A 12,515-nucleotide genomic window follows, 5' to 3' on the forward strand; every position below is an offset into this window, starting at 1 on the left:
CGATGGGGCACGGTGCCCCCCCAGCGCTGTCCCCTTAAGGCTCCCCTCCCCCCGCTGGCGCCGTGCCCCCCCCTGACGGACGTCCCCGGCTGCGACCGCGATGGCAGCGCCGTGAGTGGCCCCGACCCCCCCCCCCGCCCCCCCCAGCCCCATAACCGCCCCCCCCACCCCCCCCGTAAACCCCAATGTCCCCCCCCCATAACTGCATTGTGCCCCCCAGCCCCGCTGTACCCCATAGCGCCCCATTGTGCCCCCCCCGAAACCCTTTATTGCCCCCCACCCCCAGACCCCCACTCCATATAGAGGGGCTGGGGGAGGTTTATGGGGTTGGGGGTTATGGGGGGGTGTTGAGGTTGGGGTTATGGGGTTGGGGTTATTGGGGGGGGGCGGACAGTATGGGGTTGGGGGTTTGGGGGGGTTGAGGAGGCGGTTATGGGGTTTGGGGTTATGGGGAGGTTGGGGGGGGCAGCGTGGGGTTGGGGGTTTGGGGGGTTATGGGGTTGGGGGTTTTAGGGAGGCTGGGGGGACAGAATGGGGTTGGAGGGGGGTTGTGGGTTATGGGGAGGTCGGGGGGGGGACAGAATGGGGGCGGGGGTTTTCAGGGGGCGCTGCGATGTTATGGGGTTGGGGTCCCTCCGCCACCCCCCTCCCCATAACCCCCACTGCTCCTCCCCATAACCTCAAAGCCCCCAATGCTCCCCAGTGATCCCATACGGCCCATAACCCCACAGCCCCCCGCCCCCTTTGTGCCCCTCCATCCCATAACCCCAGCCCCCGATTCGCCCCCATAGCCCCCCCACTCCATCGCCCCATAACCTCCCGTGACTCCCAACCCCATAAGTCCCCGCTGTGCCCCCCACCCCATAACTCCCCATGTCCCCACACTGTAACCCCCATAACTCCCCCACCCCACAAACTCATAATCCTATAGCTCCCGATTCCCCCCCCACCCCATAACGCCCCTGATGCCCCCCCCACCCCATAACCCCCACTGTGACCCCCATAATTCCCCCCACCTCGTAACCCCTAGATGCCCTCCCCACCCCACAACTCCCCACTCCATAACCTCATGGCCCCATAACCCCCATAACCCCATAACCCCCATAACCCCATCGTCCCAATGCCAACCCCGTAACCCCGCACCCCATAGCCCCCCGTTGTTCCTCCCCATACCCCCAGTGCCCTCCCACCTTGTAACCCCACTGTGCCACCCCATAACCTCCCAGTGGCCCCTCACCCCATAACCCCCCTCCGTACTCCTCCAGCAGCCACCAGCCCATCACCCCCCACCCCATAACTCCATTGTGAACCCATAAACCCCCTCCCATAACCCCACAACTCCGTAACCCCGTAAGCCCCCCATAACCCCACAACGGCCCCCCATAGCCCCCTACCCCATATTTTCATTGTGCCCCCCACAACCCCCACTCTGTCCCTCCGTAATCCCCCGATCCCATTACCCCCTGTGTCCCCCACCCCATAACCCCGCTGTGTGCCCCATAACCCCCCACCTCATAACCCCCCCATAAACACACAACTCCATAAGCCCTGATCCCCCCACCCAGAGCCCCACTGTGCCCCCACCCCATAACCCCCTCCCGTCCCCCATAACCCCATAACATCACTGCGCCCCCGATAACCCCGCACCCCATAATCGCCAACCCCATACTGTGCCCAACCCCCCATCACCCCAAACCTCATCACCCCACTCCCAAGCCCCCATAACCCCCCCATTACCCCAACCCTATACTGCTCCCCAACCCCCCCATAAACCCCAACCCCATAACCCCCTCCTCAACCCCCCTATAACCCCCCAACCCCATATTGTCCCCCCCAACCCCCCCAAAACCCCCAACCCCCCATAGCCCCCAACCCTACACTGCTCCCCCAACCCCCCCATAAACCCCAACCCCGTAACCCCCTCCTCAATCCCCCTATAACCCCCCAACCCAGCCCCCCCATAACCCCCAAACCCCAATGCTCCCAATGCCGTACTGTCCCCCCCAACCCCCCAAAAACACCAACCCCGTAACCCCCTCCTCAACCCCCCTTAACCCAAACCCCATATTGTCCCCCCAACTCCTCCATAACCCCAACCCCATACTGTCCCCCCAACCCCCTATAACCCCAAACCCCATAATCCCATCCTCGACCCCCCCCATAGCCCCCAACCCCATAACCCCAAACCCCATAACCACCCCCAACCCCCCTATAACCCCAACCCCATACTGTCTCCCCCAACCCTCCATTACTCCCAACCCCATAACCTCCGACCCCATACTGTTCCCCCCCCAAACCCCCATAACCCCCAACCCCATATTGTGCCCCCAACCCCCCATGAATCCAAATCCCACACTGTCCCCCCCACAGCCTCCAACCCCATATTGTGCCCCCAACCCCCCCCCAGCCCCCAACCCCATAACCCTCCTGCAACCCCCCTATAACCCCGACCCCTATACTGTGGCCTCAACCCCATAACCCCCCTTCAGCCCCCCAAAACCCCCAACCCCATATTGTCCCCCCACAGCCCCCAACCCCATAACCTTCCCCAACCGCCCCATAGCCCCCAACCCCATATTGTCCCCCAACCCCCCATAACCCCAAACCCCATAACTCCCCCTCAGCCCCCCAAAACCCCCAACCCCACATTGACCCCAACCCCAGAGCCCCCAGCCCCATATTGCCCCCAACCCCCCCACAGCCCCCAACCCCATATTGCCCCCCAACCCCCCCCATAGCCCCCAACCCCATAAACCTCCCCAACCCCCCCAGAGCCCCCAAACCCATATTGCCCTCCAACCCCTCCATAGCCCCTAACCCCACAATCCTCCCCAACCCCCCCCATAGCCCCCAACCCCATACTGTCCCCCCAACCCCCTATAACCCCAAACCCCATAACTTCCCCTCAGCCCCTAAAACCCCCAACCCCATATTGTCCCCCCAACACCCCCATAGCCCCCAACCCCATAACCCTCCTGCAACCCCCCTATAACCCCTACCCCTATACTATGGTCCCAACCCCCCATAACCCCAAACCCCATAACTTCCCCTCAGCCCCCCATAACCCCCAACCCCATATTGTCCCCCCAACCCCCCCCACAGCCCCCAACCCCATATTGCCCCCCTACCCCCCCCATAGTCCCCAACCCCATACTGTCCCCCCAACCCCCTATAACCCCAAACCCCATAACTCCCCCTCAGCCCCCCAAAACCCGCAACCCCATATTGTCCCCCCAACCTCCCCATGCCCCCAACCCCATAACCCTCCCCAAACCCCCCATAGCCCCCAACCCCATATTGTCCCCCTACCCCCTACCACCCTACCCACCCAACCCTATACTGCTCCCCAACCCCCCCATAAACCCCAACCCCATAACCCCCTCCTCAACCCCCCTATAACCCCCCAACCCCATATTGTCCCCCCCAACCCCCCCAAAACCCCCAACCCCCCATAGCCCCCAACCCTACACTGCTCCCCCAAACCCCCATAAACCCCAACCCCGTAACGCCCTCCTCAACCCCCTCATACCCCCATAACCCTCCTGCAACCCCCCTATAACCCCGACCCCTATACTGTGGCCTCAACCCCATAACCCCCCTTCAGCCCCCCAAAACCCCCAACCCCATATTGTCCCCCCACAGCCCCCAACCCCATAACCTTCCCCAACCCCCCCATAGCCCCCAACCCCATATTGTCCCCCAACCCCCCATAACCCCAAACCCCATAACTCCCCCTCAGCCCCCCAAAACCCGCAACCCCATATTGTCCCCCCAACCTCCCCATGCCCCCAACCCCCCCATAACCCCCAACCCCATATTGCCCCCCTACCCCCCCCACAGCCCCCAGCCCCATATTGCCCCCAACCCCCCATAACCCCAAACCCCATAACTCCCCCTCAGCCCCCCAAAACATGCAACCCCATATTGTCTCCCCAACCCCCCCACAGCCCCCAACCCCATACTGTCCCCCCAACCCCCCATAACCCCAAACCCCATAAGTCCCCCTCAGCCCCCCATAACCCCAAACCCCATATTGTCCCCCCTACCCCCCCCCAGCCCCCAGCCCCACATTGCCCCCCAACCCCCCAACCCCCCAGGACCCCCCTTCCCCCCCCCCCCCCCCCCCCCCCGTACCCCGCGGCCCCGCCCCGCCCCCACCGCCGGTTCCCCGCAGCCCCCCGGATCGCTACGAGGCGGCGCTGCTGCTGGCGGCCGCCGGGGACGCGCTGGGTTTCCGCGCCGGCCGGTGGGAATATTGCACCGCGGGAGCGCGCATCCACCAGGAGCTGCGGGAGCTGGGCGGGCTGAGCTGCATCGAGCTGCGGCTCCCCGACTGGCCGCTGAGCGACGACACCGTGCTGCACCTCGCCACAGCCGAGGGGCTGAGCACGGGTGAGAGCCGCCGGGGGGGGCGGAGCGTCGCTGTGGGGCACAGAGCGTCGCTGTGGGGCTGAGAGCATCGCTGTGGGGCTGAGAGCATCACTGTGGGGCTGAGAGCATCGCTATGGGGCTGAGAGCATCGCTGTGGGGCTGAGAGCATCGCTATGGGGCTGAGAGCATCACTGTGGGGCTGAGAGCATCACTGTGGGGCTGAGAGCATCAATGTGGGGCACAGAGCATCGCTATGGGGCTGAGAGCATCGCTGTGGGGCTGAGAGCATCGCTGTGGGGCTGAGAGCATCAATGTGGGGCACAGAGCATCGCTATGGGGCTGAGAGCATCACTGTGGGGCTGAGAGCATCGCTGTGGGGCTGAGAGCATCAATGTGGGGCACAGAGCATCGCTATGGGGCTGAGAGCATCACTGTGGGGCTGAGAGCATCGCTGTGGGGCTGAGAGCATCGCTGTGGGGCTGAGAGCATCACTGTGGGGCTGAGAGCATCGCTATGGGGCTGAGAGCATCGCTGTGGGGCTGAGAGCATCACTGTGGGTCACAGAGCATCACTGTGGGGCTGAGAGCGTTGGTGTGGGGCTGAGAGCATCACTGTGGGGCTCAGAGCATCGCTATGGGGCTCAGAGCGTCACTGTGGGGCTGAGAGCATCGCTGTGGGGCACAGAGCATCACTATGGGACTCAGAGCATCACTGTGGGGTACAGAGCATAACTGTGGGGCTGAGAGCATCGCTGTGGGGCTGAGAATCACTATGGGGCTGAGAGCATCAGTGTGGGGCACAGAGCATCGCTATGGGGCTGAGAGCATCGCTGTGAGGCTCAGAGCATCGCTGTGGGGCTCAGAGCCATCAGTGTGAGGCTGAGAGCATCACTGTGGGGCAGGGCTGAGGAGCAGCACAGACCTGTAAGTGGAGGAGGCTGTGGGGCAGCTCAGACCCATAAGTAGGAGCGAAGCCATGGGGACTCGATGGGCCTCAGACCCATAAGTGTGGGGAGGGGCTGGAGGAGAAAGGGAACCCATAGGCGGGGATGGCTCAGGGAGTGAGGAGCTGGGGGGCAAAGCCAGATGTGTGGGGCGGTGCCGGGGGTGTCGCTTTGGACCCTCGCCCCACACGTGTGGGTCTGAGCGGAGCTGCCCCACAGGGCTGGAGGGCGATGCGCTGCTGCAGGAGTTGGCGCGGCGCTACGTGGCGGCCATGGAGGACATGGAGGGCCGCAAACCGGGGCCCAGCAGCATCCTGGGTACGTGTGGGGCAGAGCTGTGGGGCGGAGCTGTGGGGCGGAGCTGTGGGGCAGAGCTGTGGGGCGGAGCTGTGGGGCGGAGCTGTGGGGTGGAGCTGTGGGGCGGAGCTGTGGGGTGGAGCTGTGGGGTGAAGCTGTGGGGCGGAGCTGTGGGGCGGAGCTGTGGGTGAAGCTGTGGGGCGGAGCTGTGGGGCGGAGCTGTGGGGCGGAGCTGTGGGGCGGAGCTGTGGGGCGGAGCTGTGGGGTGGAGCTGTGGGGTCAGCACCCCCTGCCCTGCCCCAACCCGCTCTGCCCCACAGGAACGTCACAGCTGCGTCCCGGGGAGCCCCACGGCTACCGCATCCCCTTCAACCCCACCGGCACCGGCTGTGGGGCGGCCATGCGCAGCCTGGCTATAGGGCTCAGGTCGGGGGGCAGCAGTGGGGCAGAGGTGGGGGGTGGGGTGGGGTGTGGGGCAGCGAGGGCAGTGGGGACATTGGGGTGCGGTATTATGGGATGGGGTGGGATGGGGGGTGTTATGGGATGAGGGGCGTTATGGGGTGTGATGGGATCTGATGGGATCTGATGGGGTCTGATGGGATCTGATGGGGTGTGATGGGGTCTGATGGGATCTGATGGGATCTGATGGGGTATTATGGGATCTGATGGGGTCTGATGGGATATGATGGGATCTGATGGGGTATTATGGGATCTGATGGGGTGTGATGGGATCTGATGGGGTGTGATGGGATATGATGGGGTGTGATGGGATATTATGGGATCTGATGGGATCTGGTGGGGTCTGATGGGGTCTGATGGGATCTGATGGGGTCTGATGGGGTATTATGGGATCTGATGGGGTCTGATGGGATCTGATGGGATCTGATGGGGTATCATGGGATCTGATGGGGTGTGATGGGATCTGATGGGGTATTATGGGATCTGATGGGGTGTGATGGGATATGATGGGGTGTGATGGGATCTGATGGGATCTGATGGGGTGTGATGGGATCTGATGGGATATTATGGGATCTGATGGGGTATTATGGGATCTGATGGGGGTATTATGGGGTATAATGGGATCTGACGGGATCTAATGGGGTATGATGGGATATTATGAGATCTGATGGGGTGTGATGGGATCTGATAGGGTATTATGGAATCTGATGGGATCTGATGGCGTATTATGGGATCTGATGGGATCTAATGGGGTATTATGGGATATTATGGGATCTAATTGGGTATTATGGGATCTGATGGGGTGTGATGGGATCTGGTGGGATCTGGTGGGGTATAATGAGATCTGATGGGATCTAATGGGGTATGATGGGATATTATGAGATCTGATGGGGTGTGATGGGATCTGATAGGGTATTATGGAATCTGATGGGATCTGATGGCGTATTATGGGATCTGATGGGATCTAATGGGGTATTATGGGATATTATGGGATCTGATGGGGTGTGATGGGATATTATGGGGTATTATGGGATATGACGGGATCTGATGGGATCTGGTGGGGTATTATGGGGTCTGATGGGATCTGGTGGGGTATTACGGATGCGGGCTATGGGATGTGGGACATTATGGGCTGTGGGACGTTACTGGATGGGGGACATGATGGGATGCGGGGTATTATGGGATGCCCCCAGGTACCCGCGCCCGGAGGAGCTGCCGACGCTGATCCGGGTGAGCATTGAGAGCGGGCGCATGACCCACCACCACCCCACAGGTGGGTGCTATGGGGCGGGGGGGGGGGGGGGGGGGCGATGCCATCCAATGGGGCCGGCGCTCACCCCCCCCTCCTCCCCCCCACAGGATACCTGGGCGCCTTGGCCGTGGCGCTGTTTGGGGCGCTGGGGGTCCGCGGGGAGCCCCCCGAGGTGTGGGGAGCCGAGCTGCTGCGCGTCCTGCCCCACGCCTGGGATTACGTGGAGGGGGAAGGGGTGAACGTGGGGGACAACGCCGCTGCCTGGGACTTCTTTGGGGACAGCTGGCGCCGGTGAGGGGCAGCGGGGTTGGGGACAGGGGGGTGATGGGGGCGTGGGGGGTTGGGGACGTGGGGGGCAGGGGGGACGATGGGGGCAGGGGGGCAGCGGGGCAGCGGGGCAGAGTCCATCCCCGCCACCACAGCTCCTGGTGCCACCCGTGTCCTTGCTGACCCCAACGTCCCCAGCCCGTGTCCCATTGCCCACAGTGTCCCCATCGCCCCCCCTGCCGCCACTGTCCCCACAGTCCCCACTCAGGCTCCCCAAATGCCCCCACTGCCCCCACTGCCCCCATTGCCTCCGTTTCCCCTAATGATCCCATTACCCCAAATGCCCTCATTGCCCCCGATGCCTCAGTTTCCCCAAATGCCCCCATTATCTCCATTTCCTCAAATGCCTTCATTGCCCCCAGTGCCTCCATTGCCTCAGTTTCCCCCAATTCCCCCATTGCCCCCATTGCCTCCACTGCCTCAGTTTCCCCAAATGCCCCATTGCCTCAATTTCCCCCATTTCCCCCATCGCCCCCATTTGCTTCCAAGGTCTCCATTTCCCCAAATGCCCCCGACGCCCCCATTGCCCCCAATGCCTCAGGCTCCCCAAATGCCTCCACTGCCCCCATTGCCTCCGTTGCCTCAGTTTCCCCTAATGATCCCATTACCCCAAATGCCCCCATCACCCCCAATGCCTCAGTTTCCCCAAATGACCCCATTGCCCCCATTGCCCCCATTGACCCCAATGCCTCCATTGCCCCAGTTTCCCCCAATTCCCCCATTGCCCCCATTGCCTCCATGGCCTCAGTTTCCCCAAATGCCTCCATTGCCCCTGATGCCCCCAAATGCCTCCATTGCCTCCACTGCCTCAGTTTCCCCAAATGACCCCATTGCCCCCATTGCCTCCATTGCTCCCAATGCCTCCATTGCCTCCACTGCCTCAGTTTCCCCAAATGCCCCATTGCCTCAATTTCCCCCATTTCCCCCATCGCCCCCATTTGCTTCCAAGGCCTGCGTATCCCCAAGTGCCCCCGACGCCCCCATTGCCTCCATTGCCTCAGTTTCCCCTAATGATCCCATTACCCCAAATGCCCCCATTGCCCCCAAAGCCTCAGTTTCCCCAAATGCCTCCATTGCCCCCATTGCCTCCATGGCCTCCATTTCCCCAAATGCCTCCAATGCCTCAGTTTCCCCAAATGACCCCATTGCCCCCATTGCCTCAGTTTCCCCAAATGCCCCCAAATGCCCCCGTTGCTTCCATTTCCCCAAATGTCTCCATTGCCTCAGTTTCCCCAAATGCCTCCACTGCCTCCATTGCCTCAGTTTCCCCAAATGCCTCCACTGCCTCCATTGCCTCAGTTTCCCCCAATTCCCCCATTGCCTCCATTGCCCCCAATGCCTCCGTTGCCTCAGTTTCCCCTAATGATCCCATTACCCCAAATGACCCCATTGCCCCCATTGCCTCCATTGCTCCCAATGGCTCCATTGCCCCAGTTTCCCCCAATTCCCCCATTGCCTCCATTGCCCCCATTGCCTCCATGGCCTCAGTTTCCCCAAATGCCCCATTGCCTCAATTTCCCCCATCGCCCCCGTTTGCTTCCAACGCCTCCGTTTCCCCAAGTGCCCCTGACGCCCCCAATGCCTCCATGGCCTCAGTTTCCCCCAATTCCCCCAATTCCGCCATTGCCCCCAATGCCCCCAATGCCTCCATTTCCCCAAATGCCCCCATTGCCTCCATTGCCTCCATTGCCTCAGTTTCCCCCAAATTCCCCCATTGCCTCCACTGCCCCCATTGCCTCTGTTGCCTCAGTTTCCCCTAATGATCCCATTACCCCAAATGCCCCCATTTCCCCTAATGATCCTAATGATTGCCCCCAAAGCCTCAGTTTCCCCAAATGACCCCATTGCCCCCATTGACCCCAATGCCTCCATTGCCCCAGTTTCCCCCAATTCCCCCATTGCCCCCATTGCCTCCATGGCCTCAGTTTCCCCAAATGCCTCCATTGCCCCTGATGCCCCCAACACCCCCAAATGCCTCCATTGCCTCCACTGCCTCAGTTTCCCCAAATGCCCCATTGCCTCAATTTCCCCCATTTCCCCCATCGCCCCCATTTGCTTCCAAGGCCTGCGTATCCCCAAGTGCCCCCGACGCCCCCATTGCCTCCATTGCCTCAGTTTCCCCCAATTCCCCCATTGCCTCCACTGCCCCCATTGCCTCTGTTGCCTCAGTTTCCCCTAGTGATCCCATTACCCCAAATGCCTCCATTGCCCCCAATGCCTCAGTTTCCCCCAATTCCCCCATTGCCTCCACTGCCCCCATTGCCTCCATTGCCTCAGTTTCCCCAAATGCCCCCACTGCCTCAGTTGCCCTAAATGCCCCCATTGCCTCAATTTCCCCCATCGCCCCCGTTTGCTTCCAATGCCTGCATTTCCCCAAATGCCCCCGATGCCCCCACTGCCCCCATTGCCTCAGTTTCCCCTAATGGTCCCATTACCCCAAATGCCCCCATCGCCCCCAAAGCCTCAGTTTCCCCAAATGACCCCACTGCCCCCATTGCCTCCATTGCTCCCAATGCCTCCATTGCCCCAGTTTCCCCCAATTCCCCCATTGCCTCCATTGCCCCCAGTGCCTCCATGGCCTCAGTTTCCCCCAATTCCCCCATTGCCTCCATTGCTCCCAATGCCTCCATGGCCTCAGTTTCCCCCAATTCCCCCATTGCCTCCATTGCCTCCAATGCCTCCATTGCCTCCATTTCCCCTAATGATCCCATTACCCCAAATGCCCCCATTGCCTCCATTGCCTCAGTTTCCCCCAATTCCCCCATTGCCTCCATTGCCCCCAATGCCTCCGTTGCCTCAGTTTCCCCTAATGATCCCATTACCCCAAATGATCCCATTGCCCCCATTGACTCCATTGCTCCCAATGCCTCCACTGCCCCAGTTTCCCCCAATTCCCCCATTGCCTCCATTGCCTCCATTGCCCCCATTGCCTCCATGGCCTCAGTTTCCCCAAATGCCCCATTGCCTCAATTTCCCCCATCGCCCCCATTTGCTTCCAACGCCTCCGTTTCCCCAAGTGCCCCTGACACCCCCAATGCCTCCATTGCCTCAGTTTCCCCCAATTCCCCCATTGCCTCCATAGTCTCCATTGCCCCCAATGCCTCCATGGCCTCAGTTTCCCCCAATTCCCCCATTGCCCCCAATGCCCCCAATGCCTCCATTTCCCCAAATGCCTCCACTGCCCCCATTGCCTCCGTTGCTTCAGTTTCCCCTAATGATCCCACTACCCCAAATGCCCCCATCGCCCCCAATGCCTCAGTTTCCCCAAATGCCCCCATTGCCTCCATTGCCCCAAATGCCCCCATTTCCCCCCCGCCTCCATTTCCCGCTCCGTCCCGCAGTTACCTGGACTCGCGCGGCCTCCTGCCTGGCCGCGGCCCCCCCCGGATTCCCTCCCTGCCGACCCCCGAGGATCGCGACGCCGAATACCTGCGCTGGGCGCTGGACGGCTGGGCGGGACGCAGCGGGCACGACGCGCCCATGGTGGCCCTGGAGGCGCTGCTGGCGGCCGGGGACAGCTGGGAGGAGCTGTGCGCCCGCGCCGTGCTGCACGGCGGCGACAGCGACTCCACCGGAACCATCGCCGCCGGCTGCTGGGGGCTGCGCTGGGGGCTGAGCCGCGTCCCGGCCGGGATGCATCGCGACATCGAGTATCGCCAGCGCCTGTGCCATGTCGCGCAGCGCCTGCATGAGCTGGCCTGGGGGCACTGAGAGCTCCGTGGGGGCACTGGGAGCTGCTTGGGATGCACTGGGAGCTCCTTGGATGCACTGGGAGCTCCTTGGGATGCACTGGGAGCTCCTTAGGGGCACTGGGAGCTTCTTAGGATGCACTGGGAGCTCCTTGGGGGCACTGGGAGCTCCTTGGATGCATTGGGAGCTTCTTAGGGGCACTGGGAGCTCCTTGGGGGCACTGGGAGCTCCTTGGGGGCACTGGGAGCTTCTTAGGATGCACTGGGAGCTCCTTGGGGGCACTGGGAGCTCCTTGGGGGCACTGGGAGCTCCTTGGGGGCACTGGGAGCTGCTTGGGGGCACTGGGAGCTCCTTGGGGGCACTGGGAGCTCCTTAGGGGCACTGGGAGCTTCTTAGGATGCACTGGGAGCTCCTTGGGATGCACTGGGAGCTTCTTAGGATGCACTGGGAGCTTCTTAGGGGCACTGGGAGCTCCTTGGATGCACTGGGAGCTCCTTGGATGCACTGGGAGCTCCTTGGAGGCACTGGGAGCTCCTTGGGAACACTGGGAGCTTCTTAGGATGCACTGGGAGCTCCTTGGAGGCACTGGGAGCTCCTTGGAGGCACTGGGAGCCCCCTGCGATGCTGTTCTCTCTGTGTCCATCTGGGACGCCTCCATGCCTGCAATAAACTGCTGCCGTGTCCCCATGTGTTGCTGTGAGTCTTCAATGCCCGACCCTGCGGCACCGCTGTGCTGGCGGCCATCCGGCACCACAGCAGTGGCCATCCCAGTCCCCATGTGTGGCACAGTGCTGCCCCATAGCACCGCCCCATAGCATCGCCCCATAGCACCACCCCATAGCATCGCCCCATAGCATCGCCCCATAGCACTGTTCCATGCCACCCCGTAGCACTATGCATAATGCTGCCCCATAGCACTGTTCCACAATGTCACCCCATAGCACTATGCATAATGCTGCCCCATAGCACTGTTCCACAATGTCACCCCATAGCACTACGCGTAGCGCTGTCCCATAGAGTTGCCCCACAGCACCGCCCCCAGAATGCTGCCCCTTGTCACCCCTCAGCATCACCCCAATCAACAAGCAGCCCCAGTGCTGCCCCACACCACTGTCCCACGATGTCACCCCATAGCACCGCCCCATAGCACTGCTCCATCGCGTCACCCCATTGCAC

The 12,515-nt window shown here is 62.0% G+C and overlaps 1 protein-coding gene across 1 annotated transcript; it reads left to right on the top strand.

The window, feature by feature from the left end:
• Nucleotides 1-4,174: 4,174 nt before the first annotated feature.
• Nucleotides 4,175-11,360, top strand: LOC306957640 (ADP-ribosylhydrolase ARH1-like; the record flags this gene model as incomplete). Its single annotated transcript, XM_079551119.1, has 6 exons — nt 4,175-4,392; nt 5,534-5,632; nt 5,932-6,037; nt 7,264-7,343; nt 7,430-7,613; nt 10,991-11,360. Coding segments are annotated over 6 exons (1,057 nt in total), but the record flags the coding sequence as incomplete, so codon positions are not given.
• Nucleotides 11,361-12,515: the final 1,155 nt, after the last annotated feature.

Source organism: Tetrao urogallus, assembly GCF_951394365.1.
Source record: "Tetrao urogallus genome assembly, contig: scaffold_92, whole genome shotgun sequence".
Taxonomy (NCBI): domain Eukaryota; kingdom Metazoa; phylum Chordata; class Aves; order Galliformes; family Phasianidae; genus Tetrao; species Tetrao urogallus.